Consider the following 12,617-nt stretch of genomic DNA (forward strand, 5'->3'; position numbering starts at 1 on the left):
AATATAACTAGCAAATGGCTCTGCATTTAAAAAAAGGCATTTTCAGTTATTTAAAATCTATCTTCCTTACAGTTAGTGGATTGACACGGATTTAAAATGCTTATTCTTTGTGATAAACCATTTTCAGCTGAATTAATCAAACTGCACCAAGTTACCACTCTTAACTAGATCAAGGCATATTTTTTAAAAGCATTTAAAAAAAAAGTTTTAACACAGCCCGATTGCACTGGTATAGGGCTGATTTTGTGTTCGACAATATGTAAATGAATTTGAGCAGAAACTTGGGGAGAAACATTTTTCAAAACAAGCGCAATTTGCGACTGGATTGCCGATTGCGCCCAAAGCGGAAAATCAACCCAATAAATGCACTTTGCAGCAAATAAATTAAACTTTTACGTAACTTAATAGCACATATCTTGAAAACACAGTTTATAGTAAATGCAATTTGTAAAATATTAATTTTGTTATATTCCATTCATGCTCGAAATGTGTCCTCTCATGGAGCTGTTCAACAATATGAAGGGTTTTGATAGAGTAAATAAGGAGAAATTGTTTCCACAGGCAAGACGGGTCAGGAACCAGAGGATACAGATTCAAGGTAATTGGTAAAAGAGCCAAGGGGAGAGGAGCAGCACATTTTTTTTTTTTTAAACACAGCGAGTTGTTGTGATCTGGAATGCACTGCCTGAAAGGGCGATGGAAGCAAATTCAACAGTAACTTTCACAAGGGAATTGGATAAATACTTGAAAAGGAGAAATTTGCAGGGATATGGGGAAAGAGTGGGGGGGGGGGGAGGTTGGGGAGTGGGACTAATTGGATCATTCTTTCAAAGAGCCGGCACTGGCACAATGGGCCGAATAGCCTCCTTTGGTGCCATGTGATTTCATGTCATTGGCAGAAGATGCAGACATTGCAATCAGGGAGGAGGAGTGTGAAATATTAGATGAAATAAACATAGTAAGAGAGGAAGTATTACGGAGTTTAGCAGCTTTGAAAGTGGATAAATCCCCATGTGCACGGAAGAAATGTATCCCAGGCTGTTAAGAGAAGCAAAAGAGGAAATAGCAGAGGCTCTGACCATCATTTTCCAATCCTCTCTGGCTACAGCTATGGTGCTGGAGGACTGCTAACATGATACCTTTGTTTAAAAAGGAAGAAAGGAATAGACCGAGTAATTACAGGCCAGTAAACCTAACCTCGGTGGTGGGAAAGTTATTGGAAAAAATTCTGAGGGACAGGATAATTCTTCATTTAGAAAGACACAGGTTATCAAGGACAGTCAATATGGATTTGTTAAGAGAAGCTCGAGTCTGACGAACTTGACTGAATTTTTTGAGGAGGTAACAAGGAGGGTCGATGAGGGTAGTACCTTTCATGTGGTGTATATGGATTTTAGCAAGGTTTTTGATAAGGTCCCACGTGGCAGACTGGTCACGAAAGTAAAAGCCCATGGGATCCAGGGCAAAGTGGATCCAAAATTGGCTCAGAGGCAGGAAGCAAAGGGTAATGGTTGATGGATGTTTTTGTGACTGGAAGGCTGTTTCCTGTGGGGTTCCACATGGCTCAGTACTGGGTCACTTGCTTTTTGTGGTGTATATATGAATGATTTAACTTGAAAAAAGAGGGTATAATTAAGAAGTTTGCAGATGAAACTAAAATCAGCTGTTGGTTGATAATGAAGAAGAAAGCTGTAGACTGCAGGAAGATATCAAATGAACTAGGCGGGTGGGCAGAACAATGGCAAATAGAATTCAATCCAGACAAGTGTAAGGGGATGGCTTGCAAAGGAACACACATTAAATGGTAGGAAACTGAGACGTGTAGAGAAACAAAGGGACCTTGGAGTGCAGGTCCACAGATCTCTGAAGGTAGCAGGCCAGGTAGATAAGGTGGTTAAGAAGGCATACGGAATACTTGTATTTTATGCCTCAGCTAATAAAGGCAAGAGCAGGGAGGTTATGCTTGAATTGTATAAAACACTAGTTAGGCCACAACTAGAGGACTGATTGCAGTTCTAGTCACCACGTTACAGGAAAGATGTGATTGTACCAGAGAGGGTAGAGAGGAGGTTTACGAGAATGTTGCCTGGGCTGGAGAATTTTAGCTGTGAGGAAAGATTGGATAGGCTGGGTTTGTTTTCTTTGGAAAAGAGGAGTCTGAGGGGAGACCTCTATGAGGTGTATAAAACTAAGAGGAACCTAGATAGAGTGGATAGGTCAGACCTATTTCCCTTAGCAGAGGGGTCAAGAACCAGGGGGCATAGATTTAAATTAATTGGTAGGAGGTTTAGAGGGTATTTGAGGGGAAATGTCTTCATCCAGAGGGTGGTGGTCTGGAACTCACTGCCTGAAATGGTGGTAGAGGCAGAAACCCTCACCAAATTAAAAAAGTACTTGGATGTGCACTTGAAGTGCCGTCACCTACAGGGCTACGGACCAAGAGCTGGCAAGTGGGATTAAACTTGATAGCTCTTTGTTGGCTGGTGGGGACACAATGGACTGAAATGGCCCCCTTCCCTGCTGTAAATTTCTATTATTTTATGAATGTACAAAAAAATGTCTGTTTTAAGATTGGACGTTTTGTTTGTGGTGTAGGAACTACATGCAGAAGAACATCCTCGATGTTCCAGCCCTACTGTGTGCAGAAGAGCATTGCAGTGGTGGAAGCAGATACAACAGCAATGCTCCATATTATGTATTATCCCTCAACCTACATTACTAAAAAGAGATTAGCGGGTCATTATCTCATTGCTGTCTGTGGGAGCTTGCTGAGCGCAAATTGGGCTGCGGGTTTCCCAAGTTACAACAGTTGGGGCGTCCTCAGGTTGTGAAGGCACTATAAGAAATGCAAGTTCGTTCTTTCTTTCAAAATGACCTTGGAGAGATGCTTGTAGTGGTTCGAACGCAAATATCTCACCCACCCAAGTGGCAACTCCAATGTAAACTTTCCAGAATCGCTAAGATCAGCCCATCAGGAAGACCCATTTGTGCCAGGTTTTTCCCATTTAGCAAACACAGTAATTTCACACTGTGGTTGCCACTAGGTGCACCAGCTCTTCAGGAATTGACAACTCAAGCACCACTCAACCCCACCTCGAGGCCAACATAGACAGAGGTAAACACTCCATACCACACTCGCCCTTTTCCAAAAACAGCTTGTATTTATATTAGCGCCTTAAAGTAGTAAAACATCCCAAGGCGCTTCACAGCAGCGGTTAAACAAAATATGACACCGAGCCACAAAAAGAGACTTTAGGACAGATGACAAAAAGCTTGGTCAAAGCTTTAAGGAGCGTCTTAATGGAGGAGAGCGAAGTAGAGAAGTGGGGAGGTTTAGGGATGGAATTTCAGAGCTTAAGAGCCCAGGCAGCTGAAGGCACGGCCGCCAATGGTGGAGCGATTAAAACCAGGGATGCTCAAGAGGCCAAAATTGGAGCAGCGCAGATATCTCGGAAGGTTGTAGGGCTGGAGAAGGTTACAGAGATAGGGAGGGGCGAGGCCGTGGAGGGATTTGAACACAAGGATAAGAATTTTTTAATTGACCGGCATCCAAAACTGTCTGGAAATCAAGAAAGAAAATTCATTTCAACATACAAGTGATGAATTACCTTAAACTAAACTGCCTAACTTATATAAGAAACTCGACAGGACTAGAATACAACCGGTTACCTGTGTTATCAAGTAATATGATCAAGTTATTCCAAGCCAAGCTGTGGTTAGGTTTGAGAAGGGTAGCATTCCGCCACGCATTAAGAGCATCTATGTTCCGATGCAGATCTGCGTACTGAAAGCAAAGGAAAGATTAGATTAAAAGAAAAGAAAGATTTGGATTTATATATCATCATCATCATCATTATAGGCAGTCCCTCGGAATCGAGGAAGACTTGCTTCCACTCTAAAAGTGAGTTCTCAGGTGACTGAACAGTCCAATATGGGAATTACAGTCCCTGTCACAGGTGGGACAGATAGTCGTTGAAGGAAAGGGTGAGTGGGGAGTCTGGTTTGCCACATTGCTCCTTCCGCTCTGTGTTTGATTTCTGCATGCTCTCATTGATGAGAGTCGAGGTGCTCAGCGCCCTCCCGGATGCTCTTTCTCCACCCAGAGCGGTCGTGGGCCAGGGACTCCCAGGTGTCGATGGGGATGTTGCACCTTATCAAGGAGGCTCGGAGGGTGTCCCTGAAACATTTCCTCTGCCCACCTGAGGCTCGCCCGCCGTGTAGCAACTTTCATGCCCACTGGACGTCTTAAAGCGCTTTAAAGGCAATGAAGTACTTTTGGAGTGTATTTGCACACAGCAAGCACCCACAAACAGCAATGTGATAATGACCAGATAATCTGTTTTAGTGATATTGACTGAGGGATAAATATTGGCCAGGACACCGGGGATAACTCCCCTGCTGTTCTTCGAAATAGTCCACTGGAGAAGGCAGTCGGTTTAACATCTCATCCAAAAGATGGCACCTCTGACAATGCAGCACTCCTTCAGCACTGCACTAGAGTGTCAGCCTAGATTTATGCGCCCAAGTCCCTGGAGTGGGACTTGAACCCAAACCTTCTGACTCAGAGGTGAGAGTAGAATAGACTGGCGAATGATACTTAAAGGGTTGACAGTGGATAGGCAATGGCAAACATTTAAAGATCACATGGATGAACTTCAACAATTGTACATCCCTGTCTGGAGTAAAAATAAAATGGGTTAGGTGGCTCAACTGTGGCTAACAAGGAAAATTAAGGATAGTGTTAAATCCAAGAGGCATATAAATTGGCAAGAAAAAGCAGCAAACCTGAGGACTGGGAGAAATTTAGAATTCAGCAGAGGAGGACAAAGGGTTTAATTAAGAGGGGGGAAAATAGAGTATGAGAGGAAGCTTGCTGGGAACATAAAAACAGACTGCAAAAGCTTCTATTGATATGTAAAGAGAAAAAGATTAGTGAAGACAAACGTAGATCCCTTGCAGTCAGAATCAGGTGAATTTATAATGGGGAACAAAGAAATGGCAGACCAATTGAACAAATACTTTGGTTCTGTCTTCACGAAGGAAGACACAAATAACCTTCCGAAAATACTAGGAGACCGAGGTCTAGTGAGAAGAAGGAACTGAAGGAAATCCTTTTTAGACGGGAAATTGTGTTAGAGAAATTGATGGGATTGAAGGCCGATAAATCCCCGGGGCCTGATAGTCTGCATCCCAGAGTACTTAAGGAAGTATTGGAGGTCATTTTCCATCAGTCCATCGACTCGGGATCAGTTCCTATGGACTGGAGGGTAGTTAATGTAACACCACTTTTTAAAAAAGGAGGGAGAGAAAAAGGGTAATTATAGACCGGTTAGCGTGACATCAGTAGTGGGGAAAATGTTGGAATCAATCATTAAAGATGAAATAGCAGCGCATTTGGAAAGCAGCGACAGGATCGGTCCAAGTCAGCATGGATTTATGAAAGGGAAATCATGCTTGACAAATCTTCTGGAATTTTTTGAGGATGTAACTAGTAGAGTGGACAAGGGAGAACCAGTGGATGTGGTGTATTTGGACTTGCAAAAGGCTTTTGACAAGGTCCCACACAAGAAATTGTTGTGCAAAATTAAAGCACATGGTATTGGGGGTAATGTACTGACGTGGATAGAGAACTGGTTGGCAGACAGGAAGCAGAGAGTCGGGATAAATGGGTCCTTTCAGAATGGCAGGCAGTGACTAGTGGGGTGCCGCAGGGCTCAGTGCTGGGACCCCAGCTATTTACAATATATATTAATGATTTAGATGAAGGAATTGAGTGTAATATCTCCAAGTTTCTATGTTTCTATCTGAATGGCGGCAGATTAGGAAAAGGGGAAGTGCAACGAGACCTGGGTGTCATGGTACATCAATCATTGAAATGTTGGCATGCAGGTACAGCAGGCGGTGAAGGCGGCAAATGGCATGTTGGCCTTCATAACGAGAAGATTTGAGTATAGGAGTGGGGAGGTCTTACTGCAGGGCCTTGGTGAGGCCTCACCTGGAATATTGTGTTCAGTTTTGGTCTGCTAATCTGAAGGAGGACGTTCTTGCTATTGAGCGAGTGCAGCAAAGGTTCACCAGACTGATTCCCGGGATGGCAGGACTGACATATCAGGCGAGACTGAATCGACTGGGCCTGTATTCACTGGAGTTTAGAAGGATGAGAGGGGATCTCGTAGAAATATATAAAATTCTGACGGGACTGGACAGGTTAGATGCAGGAAGAATGTTCCCGATGTTGGGGAAGTCCAGAACCAGGGGACATAGTCTAAGGATAAGGGATAAGCCATTTAGGACTGAGATGAGGAGAAACTTCTTCACTCAGAGTTGTTAACCTGTGGAATTCCCTACCGCAGAGAGTTGTTGTTGATGCCAGTTCATTGGATATATTCAAGAGGGAGTTAGATATGGCCCTTATGGCTAAAGGGATCAAGAGGTATGGAGAGAAAGCAGGAAAGGAGTACTGAGGTGAATGATCAGCCATGATCTTATTGAATGGTGGTGCAGGCTCGAAGGGCCGAATGGCCTACTCCTGCACCTATTTTCTATGTTTCTATGCTGCTCACTGAGCCACAGCTGGCACTGACCATAACAGACCAAAGAAAAAGAAAATCACTTCATGATCTACCTTTGTCCAAAGTTTTGTGGCCACCTGTCTCTCATTTCTAGGTCTTGTAATGTAGTTAAGTCTTATCGCCGGACTATTATCTCACAGTCTTGTGACTGGTTGAAGGATGGTGGAAAAACGTAAAGAACAAAAGAATTAGGAGCAGGAGTCAGCCATACAGCTCCTCGAGCCTGCTCTCCAGCAAGGGGGAAACAACCTCTCAGGATCTACCCTGTCAATCCCCCTCAGAATCTTATATGTTTCAATGAGATCACCTCTCATTCTTCTAAACTCCAGAGAGTATAAGCCCAACCTACTCAATGGCCTGGAGATGTACTAATCATTCATCTACCCAAGGGAGGGACATCTCCCAGCAAAATGGTGGCAGGAGGGGGGAAATAAAGGAATTGAATAGCCACCCAAAAATGTTTGTAAGCTACTGACACAGTGGAGATGAAATGTTAGATTGCGCAGAATAGCTTGCGGAAATATTATGACAAAAAGCTGAAACAGAGCAAATATCCAACAGTAACCTTAGAAACCACGGCATGTAGTATTTACAGCACAGAACCAGGCCATTCGGCCCTGTTATGTATGCAACCCTAGGCAACCTGTATCATACAGAGGGCTTACTTGTTGGAGTCCCAAGGGATCCCAGCATCCCTAGGGAGCACTGTATATAAGCAGGCCTCCCATGCTGTACCAGCACTCTGGAGTTTGAATAAAGGAGCTAAGGTCACATTTACTCATTGTCTACAATACTCAGTTGCATTACTTTATTATGAGCTTAACAACTGCGACGAGACAACGAACAACCGCGCGAAAATGCAAAGAACAGTTGGTATCCTGGAGAAATTCTCAGAAGGGGACGACTGGGAGGCCTTCGTGGAGCGACTCGACCAATACTTCGTGGCCGAGAACGCTGCCAAACGAAGGGAGATCCTCCTTATCGTCTGTGGGGCAACAACCTATGGCCTCATGAAGAATCTTCTGGTCCCGGCAAAACCGACAAACAAATCGTATGAAGAACTGTGTACGCTGGTCCAGGAGCACATAAATCCGAAGGAAAGCGTTCTGATGGCAAGGTATCGCTTCTGCACGGGTCAACGGTCTGAAGGCCAGGAAGTGGCGAGCTACGTTGCCGAACTAGGGCGCGTTGCAGGACATTGCGAATTCGATGGATTCGTTGAGCAGATGCTAAGAGACTTTTTTGTGTTTGGCATTGGCCATGAGATTATCCTTAGCAAACTACTGACTGTTGAAACACCGAATCTGAGCAAAGCCATAACGATAGCCCAGGCATTTATGTCCACCAGCAATAACACCAAACAAATTTCACAGCATAAAGAGATTTCGGCAACTACTGTACACAAAGTAACGACATTTTCAGGCAGGAATGCATATGGCAGAATGTACACGGCAGCAGCTGCACGACCTCAGATCACCCAGATTCCGCCATCAAGTGTTAATGCGAGGCAGTTAACACCTTGTTGGCGCTGCGGAGGTGATCATCGAGCCCATCAATGCCGCTTCAAACACTATGCGTGCAAAGGTTGTGGAACAATGGGACACCTCCAGCGAATGTGCAGACAAGCTGCAAACCCTGCAAACCACCAGGTTGCAGAGGAGGATCGTTCCATGGCGGATCAGGCTGAACTAGAGACTCGAAACGAGGAGGCAGAAATGTACGGGGTACACACCTTCACCACGAAATGACCACCGATCGAACTGGACAGAATTCCAGTATCCATGGAACTGGATATGGGTGCGAGTCAGTCTATCATGAACAAAAAGGCCTTCGACAGGCTGTGATGCAACAAGGCACACAGGCCCAAGCTTAGCCCCATTCATACCAAGCTAAGAACTTACACTAAAGAGCTGATCCCTGTTATTGGCAGCACAGCAGTAAAAGTCTCCTATGATGGAGCAGTGCACGAACTACCACTATGGATTGTACCAAGAGATGACCCCACACTGTTCAGCAGAAGCTGGCTGGGAAAAATCCGCTGCAACTGGGATAACATCCGAGCACTTTCGTCCGTCAACGACGCCTCATCTGCCCAGGTTCTGAGCAAGTTCCTGTCATTGTTTGAGCCAGGCATCGGAAGTTTCTCGGGGGCGAAGGTGCAGATCCACTCAGTTCCCGGTACACGACCCATCCAATACAAGGCAAGGGCGGTGCCATATATGAGGCGAGAGAAAGTGGAAATTGAGCTGAACAGACTGCAGCGAGAAGACATCATCGTGCCAGTGGAGTTCAACGAGCGGGCCAGTCCGATTGTTCCAGTTCTCAAAGGTGACGGCACGGTCAGAATTTGTGGGGACTATAAATTAACGATTAACCGGTTTTCGCTGCAGGACCAGTACCCGCTACCCAAGGCAGACGACCTATTTGCGACGCTGGCTGGAGGAAAGACGTTCACCAAGTTGGACCTGACCTCGGCCTACATGACGTAGGAGCTGGCAGAATTTTCAAAAAGCCTCACCTGCATCAACACACACAAAGGTCTGTTCATCTATAATAGATGTCCGTTTGGGATTCGATCGGCCGCAGCAATTTTGCAAAGAAACATGGAGAGTCTGCTAAAGTTGGTTCCGCGCACCGTGGTTTTCCAGGACGACATACTGGTCACAAGTCGGGACACCATCGAACACTTGAAGAACCTGGAAGAGGTTCTAAGTCGGCTAGAACGCGTGGGACTCAGGTTGAAACACTCGAAGTGTGTTTTCCCAACGCCAGAGGTCGAGTTCTTAGGGAGAAGAATCGCGGCAGACGGCATCAGACCCAACGACGCCATGATAGAGGCCATCAAGAACGCTCCGAGACCACAGAACGTGACGGAGCTGCGGTTGTTCCTGGGACTCAACTGTTTTGGTAATTTCCTACCCTGGTTAAGCACCTTGCTAGAACCCCTACATGTGTTGCTATGCAAGAGAGATGACTGGGTATGGGGGAAATCACAAGAGGCTGCTTTTGAGAAAGCCAGAAATGTGTTATGTTCCAACAAACTGCTTGTTCTGTATAACCCATGTAAACGTTTAGTGCTAGCTTGCGATGAGGCTTCATACGGAGTCGGGTGTATGTTACAACAAGCTAACGACTCGGGAACATTGCAACCGGTGGCCTCTGCGTCCAGGAGTTTGTCCAAGGCCGAAAGGGCCTACATGATTGAAAAAGCTCTAGCATGCGTTTACGGGGTGAAAAAAATGCACCAGTCTCTGTTTGGTTTCAAGTTTGAGTTAGAAACTGACCATAAGCAGCTCATAGCTATTCTCAGAGAGCAAAGGGATTAATACCATTGCCTCTGCCCGCATACAAAGGTGGGCGCTCAAGCTGTCTGCATATAACTATGTAATCCGCCACAGACCAGGCACAGAGAACTGTGCTGATGCTCTCAGTCGGCTACCATTGCCCACCACCGGGGTGGAAATGACACAGCCTGCAGACTTGCTCTTGGTGATAGATGCATTTGAAAACGAAAAGTCACCCGTTACGGCCTGCCAGATCAGGACCTGGACCAGCCAGGATACATGACTGTCCCTTGTAAAAAAAAAAACTGTGTCCTCCATGGAAGCTGGTCCAGCGTCCCAGCGGAGATGCATGAAGAGAGCAAGTCGTTCCAGCGGCGCAATGACGAAATGTCCATACAGGCGGACTGTCTTTTGTGGGGCAATCACGTGGTTTTGCCTAAGAAAGGCAGGGAAATGTTCATACGCGACCAACACAGTACCCACCCAGGCATATTAATGATGAAAGCTATAGCCAGATCCCATGTGTGGTGGCCCGGCATCGACTCAGATTTGGAGTCATGCGTGCGTCAATGCAACACTTGCTCTCAACTGAGCAATGCACCCAGAGAAGCACCGCTAAGTTTGTGGTCACGGCCCTCCAAACCGTGGTCTAGGATCCACGTTGACTTTGCGGACCCAATTGTAGGCAAAATGTTTTTGGTTGTTGTGGATGCTTATTCAAAATGGATTGAATGTGTAATAATGTCTGTAAGCACGTCCACTGCCACCATCGAAAGCCTACGAGCCATGTTTGCCATGCACGGCGTGCCCGATGTCCTCGTCAGCGACAATGGGCCGTGCTTCACCAGTACTGAAATCAAGAAATTCACGACCCACAATGGGATCAAGCACCACATCTGCCCCTTCAAGCCCGCATTCAACGGCCAGGCAAAACGGGCAGTCCAAACCATCAAGCAAAGCTTGAAACGTGTGTCGGAAGGCTCCCTGCAGACCCGCCTGTCCCGAGTCTTGCTCAGCTACCGCACCAGACCCCACTCGCTCACCGGGGTTCCCCCAGCCGAGCTGCTCATGAAAAGAACGCTCAAAACAAGGCTCTCTCTTGTCCACCCTGATCTCCATGATCACGTCGAGGGCAGGCGGCATCAACAAAGCATGTACCATGATCGCGCAAACCTGTCATGCGATACTGAAGTCAATGACACTGTATTTGAACTCAACTATGGACATGGTCCCAAATGGCTTGCTTGCTGGCACCGTCATAGCCAAAGAAGGGAATAGGGTGTTTCAGGTCTAACTTGCAGAAAGCAGTTGGACCAAACCAAACAGCGATTCACAAGCAGCCACGAGCAACCCGAAGAGGACACCACCAACTTCAACCGTCCAACACACACACAAGTGGCAACTGACATCACAATCGACCATGAAGCTGAACTCACCATCCCCAGCAGCCCGGCAAGGCCAGCTGCCCAGCAGCCCAGCGAAGAACTGACCGACACCTGCATTTCTACCGAGACGATCGACAAGGGAGCGAAAAGCCCCAGATCGTCTCACCCTGTAAATAAGTGCACTACAGACTTTGGGAGGGAGTGATGTTATGTATGCAACCCTAGGCAAACTGTATCATACCGCCACCAGAGGGCTTACCTGTTGGGAGTCCCAAGGGATCCCAGCATCCCTTGGGAGCACTGTATATGAGCAGGCCTCCCATGCTGTACCAGCACTCTGGAGTTTGGATAAAGGAGCTAAGGTCACATTTATTCATTGTCTACAATACTCAGTTGCATTACTTTATTATGAGCTTAACAGGCCCCACTTGTCCATACCGGTGTTTATGCTCCACACGAGCGCCCTCCCACCCTCTTCAGCTCACCCCATCACCATAACCTTCTATTCCTTTCTCCCTCATGTGCTATTCAGCTTCCCCTTAAATGCATCTATAATAGTTGCCTCAACCACTCCCTGTGGTAGCGAGTTCCACATTCTCACCACTCTCTGGGTAAAGAAGTTCCTCTTGAATCCCTGATTGAATTTATTAGTGACTGTCTTGTATTTATGGCCCCCTAATTTTGAACTCCCCTCCAAGTGGAAACAATTTCTCCATATGAATTACTTTAGTTTGTATTTCTGACATGTATAAAGATGTATTATCATTTTGAATTCAGACACACTGTTCGATATCTAATTTCAAACGGACTTACCAGACGTCCCAAATTGTAGTAGCAATCTGGATATTTCTTTCTGTATTTTATTGCAGTCCAGTAACTCCTTTCCGCCTCTTCATATTTGTTCAAACTATTTTGTACGATTCCTAGATTCATCCAGGCAGCAGCGAAATCAGGTCTGTGCATCAGAAACCAAGAGTGAAAATTAGATCCTCATGCTTTTAAAACACAAGAACATAAGAATTAGAAGCAGGAGTTGGCCATTCGAGCCTGCTCCATCATTCAATAAGATCGTGGCTGATCTTCTACCTCAACTCCACCTTCCCGCACCATCCCCATATCCCTGATTCCCTTAGTGCCCAAAAATCTATCGATCTCAGCCTTGAATATACTCATCGACTGAGCATCCACAGCCCTCTGGGGTAGAGAATTCCAAAGATTCACAACCCTCCGAAGAAATTTCTCCTCGTCTCAATCCTAAATGGCCGAGCCTATAATCTGAGACCATTACCCCTGAGTATTAAGTACTGATGAACAGAATTACATAAAATGTACAGCACAGAATCAAGCCATCCGGCCCAACAGGTCTATGCTGGTGT

At 45.9% G+C, this 12,617-nt stretch overlaps 1 protein-coding gene across 5 annotated transcripts in view; it reads right to left on the bottom strand.

Annotated features, from left to right (window-relative positions):
• tmtc4 (transmembrane O-mannosyltransferase targeting cadherins 4) overlaps nucleotides 1-12,617 on the bottom strand; it is a 62,289-nt gene that overhangs the window by 7,090 nt on the left and 42,582 nt on the right. For all 5 annotated transcript variants that reach the window (XM_070891779.1, XM_070891778.1, XM_070891781.1 and 2 more), the window contains exons 14-15: nucleotides 12,055-12,196; nucleotides 3,670-3,784 (exon numbers count right to left, since the gene is read on the bottom strand). In XM_070891779.1, the coding sequence (XP_070747880.1) occupies nucleotides 3,670-3,784; nucleotides 12,055-12,196 (257 nt within the window). The remainder of the gene's footprint in view (nucleotides 1-3,669; nucleotides 3,785-12,054; nucleotides 12,197-12,617) is intronic.

Source organism: Pristiophorus japonicus, chromosome 10, assembly GCF_044704955.1.
Source record: "Pristiophorus japonicus isolate sPriJap1 chromosome 10, sPriJap1.hap1, whole genome shotgun sequence".
NCBI lineage: Eukaryota > Metazoa > Chordata > Chondrichthyes > Pristiophoridae > Pristiophorus > Pristiophorus japonicus.